The following is an 18645-nucleotide window of genomic DNA, read 5'->3' as shown; positions in this document are numbered from 1 at the left end:
CTTAGATTGTGACTTTATTGTTGCTAGTGGTAGTAGGTAAGACTTCTATAAATACTCTCCCCCCGGAGCTTGTGGAGGATGAGGAAGACCCCTGAGTTTCCTGGCTGGAGCCTGCGCATCCTTCCCCGGTGCTGGGAGTGCGGCGGGCGGCACTAGGACCGGGCGGGGCAGTGTCGGGGAGGAGGTGCAGCGGCTGCACATACAATCCGCTATGTGCCATCATATAGGCTGCAGCAGCAGCAGCACAACATGCAGCCTCACCCCGCACTGCTGCTAGGATGGCCTGAGAGCTGCCCCTGCCTGTCATGATGCCGGGACCCAGGTGCCCCCTACTTGTGGCACTGCTCCTGTGCCTGCTAGGATGGAGTCACTGCTGTTCTGTCCTCATTCACAGCTGCAAATGTGTGGTGGAGCGCCCCAAACCAGGAGTGGGCTCCTCTGCCCCCAGGAAGAAAGTCATCTGTACCAATGAGGACCTCCGGGAGGTGCCCGATCCTGCTCTGCTGCCCAACAAGACTGGCACCCTGTAAGTAACTGCTGCGCAAGGGCTCCATGTGTCCATGTAGGATGCGACTCTACGCAAGTCTCAGAGAAGTTATAGGAAAAGTTCTGTGACAGCTCCGGGTCCACACATCTATGGATCAGTACACATTATGCGATTCATAACTGCTATTCTGTAATGTGTGGAAGGACCGGGCAAAGTAATAGAGGAGGGTGGACACTATACACTATATACATCCACATAAATATCCATGGATATGCGGAGCACACACACCTACATAGACAGAGCAGAGGGTAGGTAGGTACCACCCTAAAAATGCACTGATGGCAGGGACATTTTTTTTTTCATTCATTTTTGTTGAATTCTTTACAAGCTGTATGCAAGGATCTGGATACATTGTTAGATTGATTGATTGATTGATTGATATATACAATAACATGTATGCAATCAAATACATAGATATGAGAAGCATAAAACAGATGGATACATGACATTTTGTAGATTAGAATACATAAGGGGATGTATATTATAGAGCAGGAGGAGCAGAGAACTTTCATAATTTATTTAAACTAATAAATGACTAGTTTTACTGAACACTGTGCAATCTGCTCAGCTCTCCTGTTCTATAATTTGCTGCTTGCAGGTATGAAACTATGTACAAAGTGCTCAGCTCTCCTGTGGTACTCCTGCTCTATAATATCCTGCCTGCAAATTTCGATATTTTCTATAGTCTACTCAACTCCTCCTGCTCTATAACATGCTGCCTGCAGATAGGACACTATATACAATCTGTCCATCTTCTCCTGCTCTATACCATGCGGCCTGCCGATAGAACACTATGTACAATCTGCTTAGCTCATCTTGCTCTATAACATGCTGCCTGCAGATAGGACCCCATGTATAATGTGCTCAGCTCATCCTGCTCTATAACATGCTGCCTGCAGATAGGATATTATATATAATTTGCTCAACTCCTCCTGCTCAATAAAATGCTGTTCTCAGATAGAACATTATGGACAATTTGTTCAGCTCCAACTGCTCTATTACATGCTGCCTGCAGATAGGACCCTATGTACAATCTGTTAAGCTCCTCCTGCTCTATAACATGCTATCTATAATTATACTTTCTATAATCTGCTCGACTTCTTCTTCTCTATAACATGCTGCCTCTAGATAGGACACCATGTACAATCGGCTCAGCTCCTCCTGCTCTATGACATGCTGCCTGCAGATAGGACACTATGTACAATCGGCTCAGCTCCTCCTGCTGTATGACATGCTGCCTGCAGATAGGGCACTTTGTATAATCTGCTAAGCTCCACCCGCTCTATAACATGTTGCTTGCAGATAGGATACTATAGACAATCTGCAGAGCTCCTCCTGCTCTATAACATACTACCTGCAGCTTTTAATTAACTTTTCCATTCTTTTGATATGTATGTATAATGGAAATTACAGCTTTCTAATATACTTCAGGGTGGTTAAAATCCCAAATGGTACATTAAATGTTTACATGCAGCAGTTGACAGACCTGTAGAGATGAGTATTTCTCACTGCTGAGACTTTGCTGCAAATCAATTCAGTATTAGCCGCTCTGTAGTGGAAATCCTTGTGGAATGGTTATCGGCTAAGAATCGCTGCAGGACAAGAGTTGTTTCACTCACTAGTTGTAGTCAGAATAACGGATTGTGTTCTGTGCTGAGCAAAAACACATGAAAAAAAAAAATCTAAATCTGAAAAAAGTAAACTAATTCAGTCCCTAATCTTGACATTGGTGACTTAGGGTTTCTGTTGATACTATAGTAATAATAATGTGTCATAACTTCTGTATAAATAAAGAAGGAATGAGTGAATATTATTAATATGGAAATCTAAATATTATATAGAAACCATGGAATATGGATATATAGGAATATCACCTGGAATATACTGTAGCTCCAATGACAGAATACTACAGTATGAAGGGATGTGGAATAGTCCTACCTATAGGGATAATCCGCTCACTACAAGGGGTATTCCAGGCAAGGAAGACCCAGTATAGGACATCATTGTGTGATCAAGTGAATGGGTGACTGTGATATGGTGATCCCTGCAATCCCTCATTTTCCAGAATCCCTGAAAATTGTATTTGTGCTGTCATGTGACCTTATTTAATGGGCTGGAACGAAATGGACCTTCATCTATTAATAAAAAATTGTTGACATAATAATGGAAAAATCTTAGACATGGATGTGTGAAAGAGAGCTGTGGGATTGCTCAGGTACCACCACTTCCTGATGGATCATGTACCGGTTATCAAATGGGATATTCCGAATATCATATGGGATGTACTGGTTGTCATATGTGAAGTACTGGTTATTATATGGGATATACCAAATATCATATAGAATATACTGGTTATCATATGGGATGTACAGGCTGTCATATGGGATGTACTGGTTATTATATGGGATATACCAAATATCATATAGAATATACTGGTTATCATATGGGATGTAAAGGCTGTCATATGGGATGTACTGGTTATTATATGGGATGTGCCAAATATCATATGGAATGTACTGTTTGTTATCATGTGGGATGTACAGGTTATCTAATGGGATGTACTGAATATCATATGTGTACTGGTTACCATATGGAATGCACTAGTTGTCATATGGAATGTACTAAATATTGTATGGGGTGTACTGAATATTATATGGGATGTACTGGTTTTTATTTGGTATTTACTGGTTTTTATATGGGATGTACTGAATATCATATGGGGTCTAATGGATATAATATATGAGATGTACTGATTATCATATAGGGTGTATTGATACTATATAAGACTGTACTGGTTATGATTTATTGTACCTTCTGAGTTATATTCTGTATATATCCTATTGTAGCAGAGATGACTGTATCACATAAGTTACTCTGGCATACTAGAGGTAATGTTACCTGCAGTACTATGGTAAGTGTCACATAAGACACTGTGAGTTCCTTGGTACCAGTGGGTGTCCAGGCCATTAGTGTCTTTGTATTAAGTGATACCTCCAGGGTATTGTCCTGTTGCATCTGGACCATGTAACAATCGGAGTGATCTTCATGGACACAGGCATTTCCAATGCATTCAAAATATTTATCAGGTTTGTATGGCCTGCAATAGGTGTGGACACATGTCTCAGGAGGGACGTTCCTAAGTTTGGCAGTACTATAATCGATAGCACATATGAAGCTGGAATTCATTGTTCTAAACATTAGCTGACACGATGTTTGCATACTTTAGTTGTGTACACATGGTCAGCACATGCTCTTATCCTGCACCAGAGGTAGGAAAATTGTGACTCTCAAGCTGCAAATGCCAAAATTATTTGACAACCAGCTGGAACTTGGCTTTCAACAGCTGGAGCTTCACATGTGGGCTCATTGGGGTATAGATATAGCAATATTATTGTCTTATAGCATAGCCATGTTCTAATGTAGAAGTAAATAAAGAAGTCATGAACCAAGGACCTTAGAGCTTAAAAGGACCAACAGATTATGTCCCACCTTGCCCAGAGCTGGCTGGTTGCAGGTTTCCTACTATTGATATCATTTGATGACTTCAGTGTTTCCCTGTGAGGCTAAAAACCAGTTAAATTTTATGCAATTTTATTTGACGTGTCTATTCCCCAATATGTAACAACTGGCATTGTTTAAGATTGGGGATAGCCATGTGTGCCATGGCTCACAATTCATTTGGCTTTGCACTATGTAATACCACGTTCCTCCTGTAGTGGCTGCTGCAGGAAAAAATTGTGACCACCAGAAGATTCTCTTGACTGGTTTTCATGGGTTTCGACAATCAGATCTGCTGCGATCATCTGATTACCAGTGGGTTCTTTAGAGAAGAGGAAGTTCAGGCCAAGCATAGGGTTTAGATTGACTTTGATCTGTGGTTTTATGTTCCATAGACTTCACAATTATTGGTATCATAAAACATTGTTGTTTTGCGTTCAGATTTATGTGGATGTACATGAACATATAAAGTGCAGATTTGTTCTTCTATGACCTCTCTAAGACTTCCGGGATGACAGTCCCTATGGTTGACCGACATGACATGTTGTACTTCTTTATCACGCTCTTCTTTCCATGATAAAGTCCAAGCTTCTGTTTTCTTTGCCGCTATCTGCAGAGACTTTCTTCTTGTTCACACTTGTTGGAATATTTGTGATTTCCTATTTGGAGGATATTATTTTCTTATCTAGTTTCAGCCTGAGATAATCATAGTCTGACCATACAGAGGCCTAATAGAAGGCTGTAAGGTCCCTGCTAAAGTTGTCCGCACTTGGTAGCTTCAGTGATTCGGTTTTGATCTGTTCCGCAAATTTTTATGTTCTCTTCAAGATATTCAGAAACTATCCATAGAATGGACCATAATAGGACCATAATATGTAGAGATATTTTGCAATGCTATCTGCTGCAATACACAAACTCCATAGCATCCTGGACTATTATACCAGATATATCGAACATATGGTTCTCTCTCAAAACAGACCTCCCAATAAATTGTGTCAAGTGCTTTTTTGCGTGTGTATAGATACACAGATGTTCTGGCCAGATACTGAACTAACACAAGCTATTTAGTATAAGAAACTTATTATACTATGAGATGTTTCACATATCATTTATTGTGTTATATTGTCATGGTTTGAAGTTTCCTTCAAGAGCCTCCATCACAGATTCCATTGAAAAATCCTGGATTTTAAAGTTCTGCATACAGCACAATGACAGAAACCTGAATCGGATATAAGTATATTTTTGTGGAAAACACTTTATGGTAGTGTTGCAAAGTACATGTAGTGGGGATCGGGCTTAGATGATCTGGTGTGATTGGGGCTAAAACCCAGCCTCGATATATAAGATCTTGCTCGCAGATGTAGACATCTATAGAATATGGAAATGCTAAAGGCGATTCATGTTTTAAACATCATGCGCCTGTTGTTATGCAGCCTCACGTATGGACGGGGCGAGCTCCGCAGATAGGTGCAGTAAGGCTGTGTGACACGTCCAGCCTCACAAAAACTCAAGTGTTTCCAGATGTGGGAGAACAGAGTCCACCAATGTGCCTTGTGCGAGCAAGTGAAATTCTATACTGTGGGGGGAGAACGTCTCATTATAGAAGTATAAACTTTGTATCAGTCTTTTCTTCATGCTGAAGACATGGACAGAGTCCTATTCTTATCCGCCATGTCAAAAGTGACTTCCCAGACACGACGCAGGATTTCTGTTTCAGTGGAGCTTAATATGAGTTCATGGTCCAGCTACGATGACGCTTATATCGTCCAAACTGAGACTTTGTATTGTGATTATAGGAGACCAGTTATTATATTATAGAAGTGAACTGTGTGATATAACGGATGTTAGGGAATATACAGGTTTCATAGAGCGAGTAGACTTTCCTTTGACAAATGCTTCAATATGTGCAATTCTTAGAGTAGAAGAAAAAATGAAACAGATACTCCATTATAGTATATAGGTCAGAGATGCCCCATAATACTGTGGTTGCTATATATTCGCCATGGCAGTGCCCTAAAGGCCTTGTTGTGTGCCAGTGATGGATTCCCCATAATATTATATATTCCCAAACATATCACATGTTATGGTAAGTTAGCCACATATCCCCTATAGCAGTGGCTACCCCAGCACAGATTTGCCAGACAGGACTCGGAGGCAGCCCAGGACCTGCCACGCTCAGTGCAATTTTAAATTGACATGTCCTTGGCTGCCATTGGACTACAGAAAGAGGAACAACAAGGTACAGACAGGTCTGGGTTATTATTAGAGCACCTTCTGCAAGCCCAGCTACTCTTCATGTCTATGAGCCCCGGAGAGTAGCAACAATGATAATCCAAATTTCTCCTCTGTATTTCTACTGTATTGATGTCCTCAGGATGCCCATACGATTGGAAGCTGACACAGCAGGGAGCATTCACTTACATCTTAAAGGGAATCTACCATTTGTTTTCATGCATTGTGAACCAAACATACATTGAGAATGCTGTAGCGTTACTGATGCAGAAACATAGTATCATAGTTCATATGGTGGAAAAAAGACACATGTCCATCAAGTTCAACCAAGGAAGGGAAATATCTTGTTTAACCCCTCATCTGTGTGGTTTTGCTAAAAAAACAATTATAAAGTTCATAATCTTGGGAAAGCTGAGTTGCATGCTGCTTGCTGTTCATAAACATTACACAGAGCTTCCTGAACTGTCCACACTGGACTAATCAACCTGAGCTGGATGACTCATACATAGGAGCTGGGGAATGGTGCAGCGATTGATTACTTCTGCCTGTCAGGGACAACACAGTGAATACAGCTTTCTCTGGAGAAGTGCATAATTAGGGTAAGAGGAGAAGCGCTGGGGCAGCCACAGGAGCGACAGAGCCTCATTATCATAATTTTATAATTGTCAGCAAAACCACTCAATTCAGGGATTTAACAAGATATGTTTCTGCATCAATGTAGCTACAGCATTCTCAAAGTATGTTTGGTTCACAATGCATGGAAACAAATGGTAGATTTCCTTTAACTTATTTTATAGGGGAATCTGTCATGCTTCGGACCAGATGACCTTATACAGCAGAGGTTAAAGGTCCTAAACATATTAAGCTCACCTCTGCCTGTTGTTACATTGGTGAGAAACTGGATTGAAAATTGGCACAGGTCATGGGTCAGCCTAGGCCTAGCGAAGAATTGTGAAATGCTTGGCAGGGAATTTTGCAATTCCTGAGGAACATTCAGGCCTAAACACCGGCGATGCCCAACTTGGTGTGGAGATGGCGTATTGGGGAAAATAATCACAGTTTCTGGGGTTTGGCTAGGCATTGTGATTATTTCTGGGCTTGTATGCCAGAAAACTGGTGTATAACTCCGGGTAATATCACCTGCTATATTTATGTTAATATAAACTCTATACACTACTCGTATAAAGTCATGTGAGTGGTTAAGTGTTCCCAAATTAACTGACAAGTTCTCTTATATTTGTTCTTCCAACTGGATACACTTTTTGCTTTGGTTCATAAACTGTGTAAAAAACCAAGTAGATTATTCACATTCTTCATATAGCCCCATACTAACCTCATAATATCCCACAAATATTTCAACAGAGCATTTAACTATCTGCCACGACTTCTTTCAGAAGACTTTGGTGTCTATAATTGTATGATACTGACACACTACAGTCTATCTTAAAGAAAATCTATTATCAAAATCCATCATGATAAACCAGGGGCACTTACTCATAGATCCAGGCACAGTGACTGTGGTAATGTTCTTATATTTGTTATCCATGGTCTCCTTCCTTCTAAAATCAGCTTTTAAATGTATGCTAATGAGGAAGAAGAGCTCTGGGGGTGTTACAGAAAGCCTTTGGGGCTGTAGCTTCACAGGCTGTTATACTGTCTCCCCTCCTCCTCTCACCTTAGAACTGCTCCCCTTTCTCTGCCTGCTGTAATCTCACATGGTGGAGAGCAGAGTGTGATACATTGTTCTGCACAGTGTAACAGCCTGTGAAGCTACATAGGGGCTCAGGTAACACCCCCAGAGCCCTTCTGTCTCATTAGCATAATTTCAAAAACTGATTTTTAGAAGGAGGAAGTCCAGAGATAACATATATAAAAAGATTACCATAGTCATAGTGTCTGGATCAATGAGTAAGTGTCTCTGGTTTATCATGGTGGATTTTGATGGTAGATTTCCTTTAAGCAACAGCCTGCAGTCTGCTCCATAGCAGCAGCTTATTATGGGAATACTCCCGTCTAAAAGGCGAGACTCCAAGAATAACAATAAATTAGGGGATTGCTGTTTCCACAATTTTCTTGTACTTTCTTTATAGTTGTTCCAAGGTGGAGCTTCACTTTAAATATCCTCATGGTTTAGTTTTCATTGGGAACGCTCCACAATTAATGCTCATGACTGGGAATTTATGTAAGATGATTTATGTTGGCAAATCTTAAACTGAAAATGTGCAGCCTTGCAATTCCCTTGTACTTTTTCAGATGTGGAAACCCAGCATGCAATTTGCTATGAACATTTTGCATATAATCCTCAGTCAGCATGTCTTCCCTCCAGAACATGGTCGTATTATTTCAGGGCTCAGCAATGATGACTTTTCCTCATGCTGCTCTATAAATGGGAATAGTTCTCAAGCTAGTGAAGACGTATGAAGGTACCATATGAAGTAGAATGGGATCTTAATGTGCTTGACAAATAGTTTATTACTTCCAGGTCAAGGGTTAGGTCATGGAGGGTGAAGAACCCAAGTATGTGCAGCTGTTGTGGTGGAGTCTCTGGGCTGAGTATGTCTATGGTTGTATCTCTGGGTAGAACCTTCCATCCATCCTTACATGAAAGTGGCCAGCGGGAGGGAATATTGACATACTGTCCAGGGCGATAGTGGGATTTGTCATCAGCCATGAACAATACTGCATTTCTATGGAGAACATTATTTTTCTCTGTAGGATCTGATTTAAGGAAAGGTCATTCATTGGGCTGGTAACAGCCATCTTATTCCTGCTCCTTCTGTAAGGATGGGTTTATGTCCTTTTCATTGTCCTCTTCTCAACAACATTTTTTTTTTAATTGTTGACTTCCTGTGTTTTTTTTTATAAAAAAGGAATATTAAGGAAGTGGAATTAGTAGAAACTGCTGAGTTGGTGGAAGGAGATCCATTGATAGTAATGGAAGACCAAGGTTTGTATAGATTCGAGAGGGGGGGGGGGTGGTAGGAATTGGAGAAGCCAAAGGTCCTTAGAGGAGATGCTTATGTTGATCACTATTAGGTTGTAGCTGCAAAGTCTCTATGGTAAAACCAGTTTTCCTACCAAAAGCATTGATGGTATATATGAACAGAACCCTCTACCCTATCACTTTAGGACCTGTATAGAAATGGTGCTACAGGTCCCAAAGTTATAGCCTTCAGGCCTTCAACAGTGAAACTGGTTGTACACAAGAAAGTTTGTACCGACAACAATTTGCTCTGTGAGTTGGATTTACCAAACCGAACATAGAACTACTGAACTTGATTAAAAGTTAGTTTTTTCTATAGGTCCCGCAGATCATTCACTTATAGCAGATTGTTAGCCATTTTGAAGCAGGGAATCGGATGTCTGATGGGTGCTAGAGCACTCTAAAGGACATCTCATAGATAACACTTACCATTAATTTGGCACTGACTTGTCATTTTTAAGCCTAACGGACCTCACCCAATCACTCTATATTGTTGTCTATTTTCCTCCCATGGTGCGTTTCCTTATTTTGCTTCCCTTCTCCTGAATCATCCTCATCCCTTTCTTTGTTATCTGGCCTCTTGACTTCTCCATCTCCACAACTTCCTCCAATGTCTTTGTTTATAGTCTTTTTGATTCTTACAAATATGGCGTTGGACCTCTCTGGCATTGAAATGGTTTATGAAATATCTGCATGGAGGGAGAACGAGATCCACAGGCCCTCTGAAATGATCTCCGTAAAAACAACAGGCGCGTAGACACTCCCGGAAAGGTACAGAACGGAAAATGTCTCTAAACGAGAGCTGTTTATTTTCATTTCTCTCTGTGCCTGGGCAGAGTTTGCTATTCCAGGCTGTAACAGGAGCCCCTGCTTCCTTCAGTCTCCAAAAATGAAGATTTTTTTTTTATAAGGAGAAACACAGAATGGCCAGTGTAACAATCGTTTCACGAAAGGCGCATTTTAGGCTGTTCTGCGTGCTGTTTTTTTTACAACGGATCCCTTCTGCTGTAAAGACTCCCATTAGTTTTTGTAACCTGCTCTATGTCAAGACCGGGCGTGTACCGGTGGTTTTTATATCCTATACTACACAGCTCTTCACCATTCAATATAGTGTAATTTCCATGAGATGACCACTCTAACATAGTCTTCTTGGAGGGTGCTCTTCTCAAAGAAGATGGTTAGTATGCAAAATGCCCGAAAACACAACAAGAAGAAGGATGCATTCAAAAGGCTCGTGTATAAATGCATAATAACATCTGGATGGTGGATAGTGGGAAAGGTCTGACGTTCTACACACCAGTCTTAATGAATTCCGCCAATTGTGTCGGAACTCCGATCATCATAGTCATATATGATCCAATGAGGCTCCTTCTAACAACTGCGCCACAGTAATTATATTCTTAGTATGGCCCGGTACTCGTTTAGAACATCAGTCTTATAATTCCCTCTGCTGGTGGTCCAGCGTGTTTTCAGGTACAAGCTCTGCAAGTCCCAATCTTCTCTTTAGGTCCCAACCGGGGGAGTTTGCACCGGTATCTACTAACAGGCCGGACTCTCTTAGTGAATACAGTCGCAGTGGAGGGAATTTTAAGACTGGCGTTTTTCTACTATAGTCTCTGTTGGTTTCTCATAGATTGTAAGCTCTTGCGAGCTTGGACCTCTCTCATATTGTTCCATATGTTTGTACTCTGTAATGTGTTATTATTTTTGTATATGTTCCCTACGATTTGGAAAACACTACGGAATTTGACGGCGCTATAAAAATAAAGATTGTTATTTTTTTCCGCCCACTCTACTATATGCCCAAAGTGGTGTGCGGGTCGGAGAACCCAGAAAACTGGTGGGGATTGGGGGGGAACTAATGTGGTTTCTCCACCAGAAAAGTGGCGGAGAAGCCATAATGAATCTCCCCCATTGTTTTGTTCTGTGAAATCTGCTACTTTTATGATCCACAGCTAATATTAGTTGTATGGAGATTTTCGAAATCATGTTCATGTATCTCGAGCTGTGATCCACAGAGGATCCTGAGTTTGTACAGGGGGTGTGTCCCTGAGTGTGCCCTAATGTTATTCCAATTCCCATGTCATGTCCTTACAATATTGCACAAATTTTTACTTTATAAAATTTGCATTTGTAAAAAAAATGGTGTCTGTCGTCTCTCCACAAAATGTCTGCAACTTTTTTTTAATGGCAGAATTCTAGTTAAGTCACATTTTTATTTTACACAAAAACTCCACAGGATACGCCAGAAAAACACAGTTAAAATGCTGGTGTTTAGAATATTTTTTTGGAATTATAAGTAAAAGGAAATAGAACTGTATGTATACTCCCTAGATATTGTTTTATGACAGTTTACAGTACATTGTATTTTTTTGTATGGATTTCTACTGTAATTGGAGCTCTGGTGTTTTTGTTGATCATTTTTTTCACCTTTCCTTTCAAGTCCAGGGAAAAGTGAGCAGGGCAGGAGAGCTGTTTAATCCGAGGCAGGGGTCAAGCTCATTTGGCGTGGTGGGAGCACTATGTAAAGAGAACAAGACAAGGGTTACACACTTCACCTCAACGCAGGGGTTCAAAAAGGGATTAGCATGGAATGACATTTGTATCTACCCCTGGAAGGGGGGGAGCCTCCCACAATCCAAACAACATGAATGGAAACTCAATAGGATTACGGCCATGATTAAGAGGCCATTACACTTTCAAAGCCAGGAATTTACAATGCTGGCTGCACGCTGATATTAACCCCTCTCCTGGCACATTGATTGCTGAAAAACTGTTTCCACGTCTTCTATTGTTATAAGGTTTCCTCTATTAATACAAAACCTTGTTACTTTACCATAAAGGGAGTTATCAATAATCATCAGTTATCCAAAGTCCCTGTTAGAATTGGGTAGCGGTCAAACATTCATGCTGCTACTATATTCAGAGTCTACGGGACTAGATTTGGCAGTACCAGTAGAGGGTAATAGAAAGGGTACATGCCATACTGACAAAATGGGAACCAGTCTCTTGCTAACATGGTCCAACCCATATAAAACACTGGATGTTTTTAACCAAGATCACTAAAATAGTCAACACTCTCTGGTGGACCTGGTCTTATTGACTTGTCCTACAATAAAGACATACAGTACTAACTCTTCAACAAGGAAAGGGATCTGGCTGGTGGTGAATATACCAAGGGATTTGTTCTTTTACCACATTACCTGTTTTTCAGTAACTTTTCTTAAAAACTAAATAGCCCCCCTTAAAAAAACAAGTGACCACCTCATAGTTGGAAAAAGCAGAGTCTAGATTTGAACCATCAAAGTTTTGTCATGAGGGTAACTAAACTTCTTATTGAGATAGCCTTTGATGGTGTACAAAGCTGTGGTTGCTCCATCAAGTGTTCTGGGTAAGGAATATGCAAATAAGATTTTCCAGAGGGGGGAAAAGCAAAACGTTACTGGTAGGGCACCTTAAAGGACATCTACCACCATTTTACTGGTGGTAGAGTGTCCTTATTAGACTGCTCATTCAGTCTAGGGGTTGGGGGGACCATGTATTAAGGCATCTTTATTAATGAAGTATAAACTTTGTAAAACAGCCGGCGGCGCTAAGTCAGACGGTGCCCGAACACCTCTTGGCTTCCCCTGCTTTTAATTTATGCACGACTCCACTGCAAGCCTCCTCCTCGTAATTCCCCATTTTAGATAGCACTGTTTCAATGGTATTTCATCTCATTGGAGCAATTTGGGATTTGGCCGATAGACCGACCATAGACATGGGCGAGGAGATTACATTTGCAGATCAACTTTGCTAGCATATGGAGTCTTAAAGGTCATGTATCCTAGGTAAGGAATATACAATATTTTTTTTTAGGTTGAGAAAGGGAAAACTTTGCCATGACACATCAATGTCTGACTTGCAAGCAGCCTCAACCTCGGCTAATAGCCAATCTGGTAAGCGGTTTGGAGATGTTGGATGTTAGTGTCATGGAAGAAGTCATATTAATGATAAGTGTTAAAAAATGTGCTTGTGTGCGTGAAAAAGAATGCAAGTCTGAAAAATTCCATTGATTACAATTGGTGAGAGAATGCAGGTTCTGCACGTCAAAAGCACGCACAGAATACGCACGTGAAAAATGCGTGTGAAAGGAGCCTAAAGGGCACATAAACCTTGTGTTAAGCAAACATCTAGCACCTTATTGTTCCCCGTTAAGGCCCCTTGCACACTTGCGTTGCAGATCACGTCAGAGTCTGATCAGGGAGCGATCAGGGTTTGGTCAGTGAAAAACTGACATTTTTCATCAGCGTTCAATCAGTTTTCAGTCAGTTTGTTCAGTGTCTCAGTTTTTCACACGCCTTTTTTTGGTGTTTTCAATGCGTTTTTCACTGAAAGTCCAATGCAAGTGCAATCAGAGAGTTATCATGAAGTTTCTGAGGTAAAACTCTTGTAGTTGCGCATGGAAACCAATCAGAGCTCAGCTTTAATTTTATAAACAGCTGTGGGAAAGTGAAAACTGAGCTCTGATTGGTTGCCATGGGCAACTAGAACAGTTCTGCTCTAAGAGACTTATGATAAATCTCCCCCAATGTGTTTTTCACTGATCAATTGCCATAGAAAAGATAGAGCTCAGTCCTGAGTCCTTTTCATGTGTGTTATCTGCGCGTAAAAAACGCATTGAAAATGCATTAAAAGTGTGTGTGAAAAACTGAACAAACTCTGACTGAAAACTGATAGAACAGTTTTTCACTGACCAAACCCTGATCGCTCCCTGATCAGACCCTGACGTGATCTGCAACACAAGTGTGAAAAAGGCCACAAACGTGCGTAAAAAAAATGCGCATATGTGCATTAAAAAAATGCAGGTCTGAAAAATCCCATTTATTACAATGGGTCAGAGAGCAATGCATGTTCTGCGGATCAAAAGCGTGCAAAATGCAAGTGTGAAAGGGGCCTAACAGTTTTGCCATTGCTGATTTAGTTTAGACCTAAGGTGGGAACTAGTTATACATTTGAGGTCCATTGAAGAGAATTTATGAATGTAAATGTAGACTCTCAAGGGGCAAAAGTGCAGAAAGATTACCTGAGGTTCATGCACTCTCTGCAGTAAACTTTGTTTCACCCTCTCCATCCGCCATCTTGTACTTAATCCCTTTTTCTTTTCAAGCCTGATCCCCAGGTATCTTCTCTGTGGAGGAGAATGATAATTTATCACCTGTACTGGTGACCCCTGCCCTGCCGTGTAACTGATCTGTGGTGACATAGGACTGACCAAATCCTGCTAATGTGTTCAGCAGATGGATCCACATAGCACATAGTAGTGAATGGAGGAGGGTGAGAAGAGATAAACTGTTTGGGGAGGGGCACACGTGAGACCTATTAGAGGACACCACGAAGGAATTTGTCTACTATAAACATTCAGTATCACTGGCACAAATGGTCCTGTTTGTCTACGTTATTGGCTGTATTGCCGAATTGAATATGTACATGACGCTTTAAATATTTTGTAAAAGGTATTTTTTGTCTTGAAAATGCAGATTTATCTCTAAAAGGGAAAATCAACATAAAACAGCTATTCAGGCTGCTGGTATTATGTTATAGAGCAAGAGAAGATGAACTAACTGATATGGAAATGTGTGGCAATGATGTGATTTCTGGAATGAATAATTTAAGTGGCTGCCGTCAAGTTGGAGGATTTTACTTAATATTTGACTGCAACTATCCTCTGTAGAATCTGCTTCTGCTCTATAATATTCTGTTTGCAGCTTAGAAACTATGTACAAAATCCTTAGCTCCTCCCGTTCCATAATATGTTCCCTGCAGATAGGATACAATGCATATTCTGTTTCACTTCCCCTGCTCTATAACAGTCTGCAAACAGAAATTTTGTAATCAGCATAAGATCCTCCTGCTCTATAACATTCTACCTGATGATACCCAGTTGTATACTTCAGCACGTAACATCACCCCTGCCTTACTCCAGAACACTAGTGACTTTCTCTCTGCTGTCTCTAACATCATGTCCTCTCTCTTCTTCAAACTTAATCTTTCTATGACTAAAATTCTTGTCTTCCCACCATCTAGTAACCGACCCAACCCTGACTTCTCCATCTCTGTCTGTGGGATCACTATAGCACCGAGGCAGCAGGCCCGCTGTCTTGGGGTTGTGCTGCACTCTGACCTCTCCTTTGCAACATATATTCAATCTCTTGCCGGATGTGCAACATCCCCCACCGGGGCCTAGCCTTTTCTTGGGGCCTGGAGACAGCCTGAGCCCGCAGTACCTGAGTGGCTGGCGGTTGCGGCCTAAGCACGCTTGTGTCACAGTGCTTGGTATGGGGGAACCGGAGGGCTGTCCTACAGCCTGGCAGGTCTCCAGCAGGGTGGTGTTGGCAAGAAATGATGAGGGAGAGGCTGCTATAGCGGATCTCCCTGGGGCAACCCTTTGGTGTCTAGAGTATGAGTCTCTGTGTGGTGGACAGGGTGCCCGTGATGGTGACAGCCGGAGTAGCAGGGACCAGACGGAGGCAGAGGTTGAACAGAAACACTTACAGTTCTTTATTGGAACCGACAGGAACATCAGCAACGTGCCTTTAACAAGATGGTGGAGTACTGGAGAGGTATTTGGAGGGAGCCACAGGATGTAGATCACCAGCCTGGATGCAATGGCAGGCTGGGAGGTAGCTGTGTCCTGGAAGGATGCTTCAGCTTGTCCTGGAGGGCTTCAGGTATCACCCTTGAAGGTAGGATGATACCCCTTTCCTCACTACCTAGCTATTAGTTCCACTCTTCAGGCAGGGGCTAGGCTCTTCCTGCTCTGGTCTGGTATGCTAGCTGTACAGACTCCGAAGAGTCTGTACTGGAGAGACTCCAGTCTCCTTCTGAGCTACTGCTCAGCTAACTGCTCTGTAGAATATTCTTGGCCAGGGGTTTTATTATCTCCCCTTGGTCAGGTGGTGGCTGCTCCTCCAATTACCTCTCAGCTCACAGAGACAGGATGTAACACAGATCATTGGACAATAGACTCTTACATCATACACAGATTAACTTCTGCCTTGCCAGGCAGGATTAACCACTGCAATGTCCCCTGTGTGATGTGATGACATGCTGTGGGGCTTATTCGCAAGCACTCCTTCGCCATTGCATCGGCGAGGGTGTTGCATACCCCCGGGGCAATTGAAAGAGCCGCCCTCGGCTCGACTACAGATGGTTTGGGGCGCAGAGGTGGATACGGGCACTTCGGGGAAGTGCAGGCTATGTGAGGTGTAGGGACAAACCGCCCATGGTCCTGGAGACAGGCACCTGGGTTGGTGTCGGACTAAGACAAAACATGTAAGCGACAGTTGGTCGCTGACGCCATTAAACCGAACTGTACAGTAGGAAAGGTGTGGTGTCATATCCTGTAATCCACTCCTTGCACCAAGGCCTGTATATTTGTTATGTAAACACTTCTTCCCTGGCGACAAATATATAATGTGTATATCTGCATTGCATTAGCATATGTGACACGAGTACCTCCTGACTGACATCCTTACCCATAGTATGAGTGCTAGCTCTGTAACACCCCCGGTCCCCGAAGGACCCGCAGTTTACGTACTACCCCCATGTGCAAACCTCGGTTAGGGGAATAAGGTAGCGGTCAGTGTTTTACAAAAAGACGGTCCGACACAGCCACACTACAACCTGTAAAGCCTATGAAAGGGTTAATGCAGACTACTGACATATATTATGACAGTGTGCAAACAGTAGGTAAATTCACATTGGCTTAGGAGCCCAATGGGTACACATCTTGAACGTTACAAACGTTACAGAGGTAGGCTACTCAGGGTATCAGGATAAAATGTCTCTTTACCTGCAAAGGAAAGGCATGGAAGTGCAAACATAATGTCCGTACCTAAAAGGAAAGGCATTAAGTGCAAAATAATAATAAATTACATGGCAACTTTTCCTGGTAGTATCCGGCGAAAGTCTCACAGAAGGTCTTTAATGACAAAGTTCATCTTCTGGGTACAGCCCTTGATGTGGGGAAAAGTGCAATAAAGAATGCAAAGGGTCTCCTCTATGTGTAGAGGGTGGAGCTCGAGTCTTTCCCGCCAGGAGCTGTGGTGGGCTGAATTTTTTTTGCTGCGCCACAGCGGTCTGAGGCAGGATTCGCGCCATACACGCAGGGGGCGGAGCTTAGCGATGCTTCTGGGTTTTCCCGCCAGTGAAGGTTTTGGCGGGCTGGAATTACTTGCTGCGCCACGGTCTCTGAGGTAAAATACTTCAGGCGCGGCAGCGCCGGATGTAGCAGAGCTGACAAAGTTCTTTGCAGGGTTTAACCTCTTGAGTGCTGGAGCGGAGCTCGACAGCACGTGGCAGCAGTAATACAGTTCAATGTAGAAATATAGCACAAAATCACTTGGGCCTAAACCCGAATGGTAGCAGGGTTAGGCAGCACAGTAGAATTTCAATAAAGGATAGTCTCTAGTGCCAGAATAAGGCACAGAAGTATATATCCTGTTCGTGACACCACTTGCAACATCCCCCACCGGGGCCTAGCCTTTTCTTGGGGCCTGGAGACAGCCTGAGCCCGCAGTACCTGAGTGGCTGGCGGTTGCGGCCTAAGCACGCTTGTGTCACAGTGCTTGGTATGGGGGAACCGGAGGGCTGTCCTATAGCCTGGCAGGTCTCCAGCAAGGTGGTGTTGGCAAGAAATGATGAGGGAGAGGCTGCTATAGCGTATCTCCCTGGGGCAACCCTTTGGTGTCTAGAGTATGAGTCTCTGTGTGGTGGACAGGGTGCCCGTGATGGTGACAGCCGGAGTAGCAGGGACCAGACGGAGGCAGAGGTTGAACAGAAACACTTACAGTTCTTTATTGGAACCGACAGGAACATCAGCAACGTGCCTTTAACAAGATGGTGGAGTACTGGAGAGGTATTTGGAGGGAGCCACAGGATGTAGATCACCTAGCTATTAGTTCCACTCTTCAGGCAGGGGCTAGGCTCTTCCTGCTCTGGTCTGGTATGCTAGCTGTACAGACTCCGAAGAGTCTGTACTGGAGAGACTCCAGTCTCCTTCTGAGCTACTGCTCAGCTAACTGCTCTGTAGAATATTCTTGGCCAGGGGTTTTATTATCTCCCCTTGGTCAGGTGGTGGCTGCTCCTCCAATTACCTCTCAGCTCACAGAGACAGGATGTAACACAGATCATTGGACAATAGACTCTTACATCATACACAGATTAACTTCTGCCTTGCCAGGCAGGATTAACCACTGCAATGTCCCCTGTGTGATGTGATGACATGCTGTGGGGCTTATTCGCAAGCACTCCTTCGCCATTGCATCGGCGAGGGTGTTGCAGATGCATCTCAGAAACATCTCCAGAATCCGACCATTTCTGACAATTGAAACCTCTAAAATGC

The 18645-nt window shown here is 42.6% G+C and overlaps 1 protein-coding gene and 1 long non-coding RNA gene across 2 annotated transcripts in view; one reads left to right on the top strand and one right to left on the bottom strand.

The window, feature by feature from the left end:
• Positions 1-218: 218 nt before the first annotated feature.
• ADGRA2 (adhesion G protein-coupled receptor A2) overlaps positions 219-18645 on the top strand; it is a 140456-nt gene continuing 122029 nt past the window's right edge. Inside the window, exon 1 of the mRNA XM_072148805.1 lies at positions 219-526. Coding sequence (XP_072004906.1) covers positions 306-526 — 221 coding nt within the window. The 5' untranslated portion in view covers positions 219-305. The remainder of the gene's footprint in view (positions 527-18645) is intronic.
• LOC140125715 (uncharacterized) overlaps positions 11483-18645 on the bottom strand; it is a 52015-nt gene continuing 44852 nt past the window's right edge. Inside the window, exon 3 of the long non-coding RNA XR_011854710.1 lies at positions 11483-11780. This is a non-coding gene — a long non-coding RNA (uncharacterized lncRNA). The remainder of the gene's footprint in view (positions 11781-18645) is intronic.

This window comes from Engystomops pustulosus, chromosome 4 (assembly GCF_040894005.1).
Source record: "Engystomops pustulosus chromosome 4, aEngPut4.maternal, whole genome shotgun sequence".
Classification (NCBI taxonomy): domain Eukaryota; kingdom Metazoa; phylum Chordata; class Amphibia; order Anura; family Leptodactylidae; genus Engystomops; species Engystomops pustulosus.
This window is presented reverse-complemented; position numbering and strand designations above follow the sequence as displayed.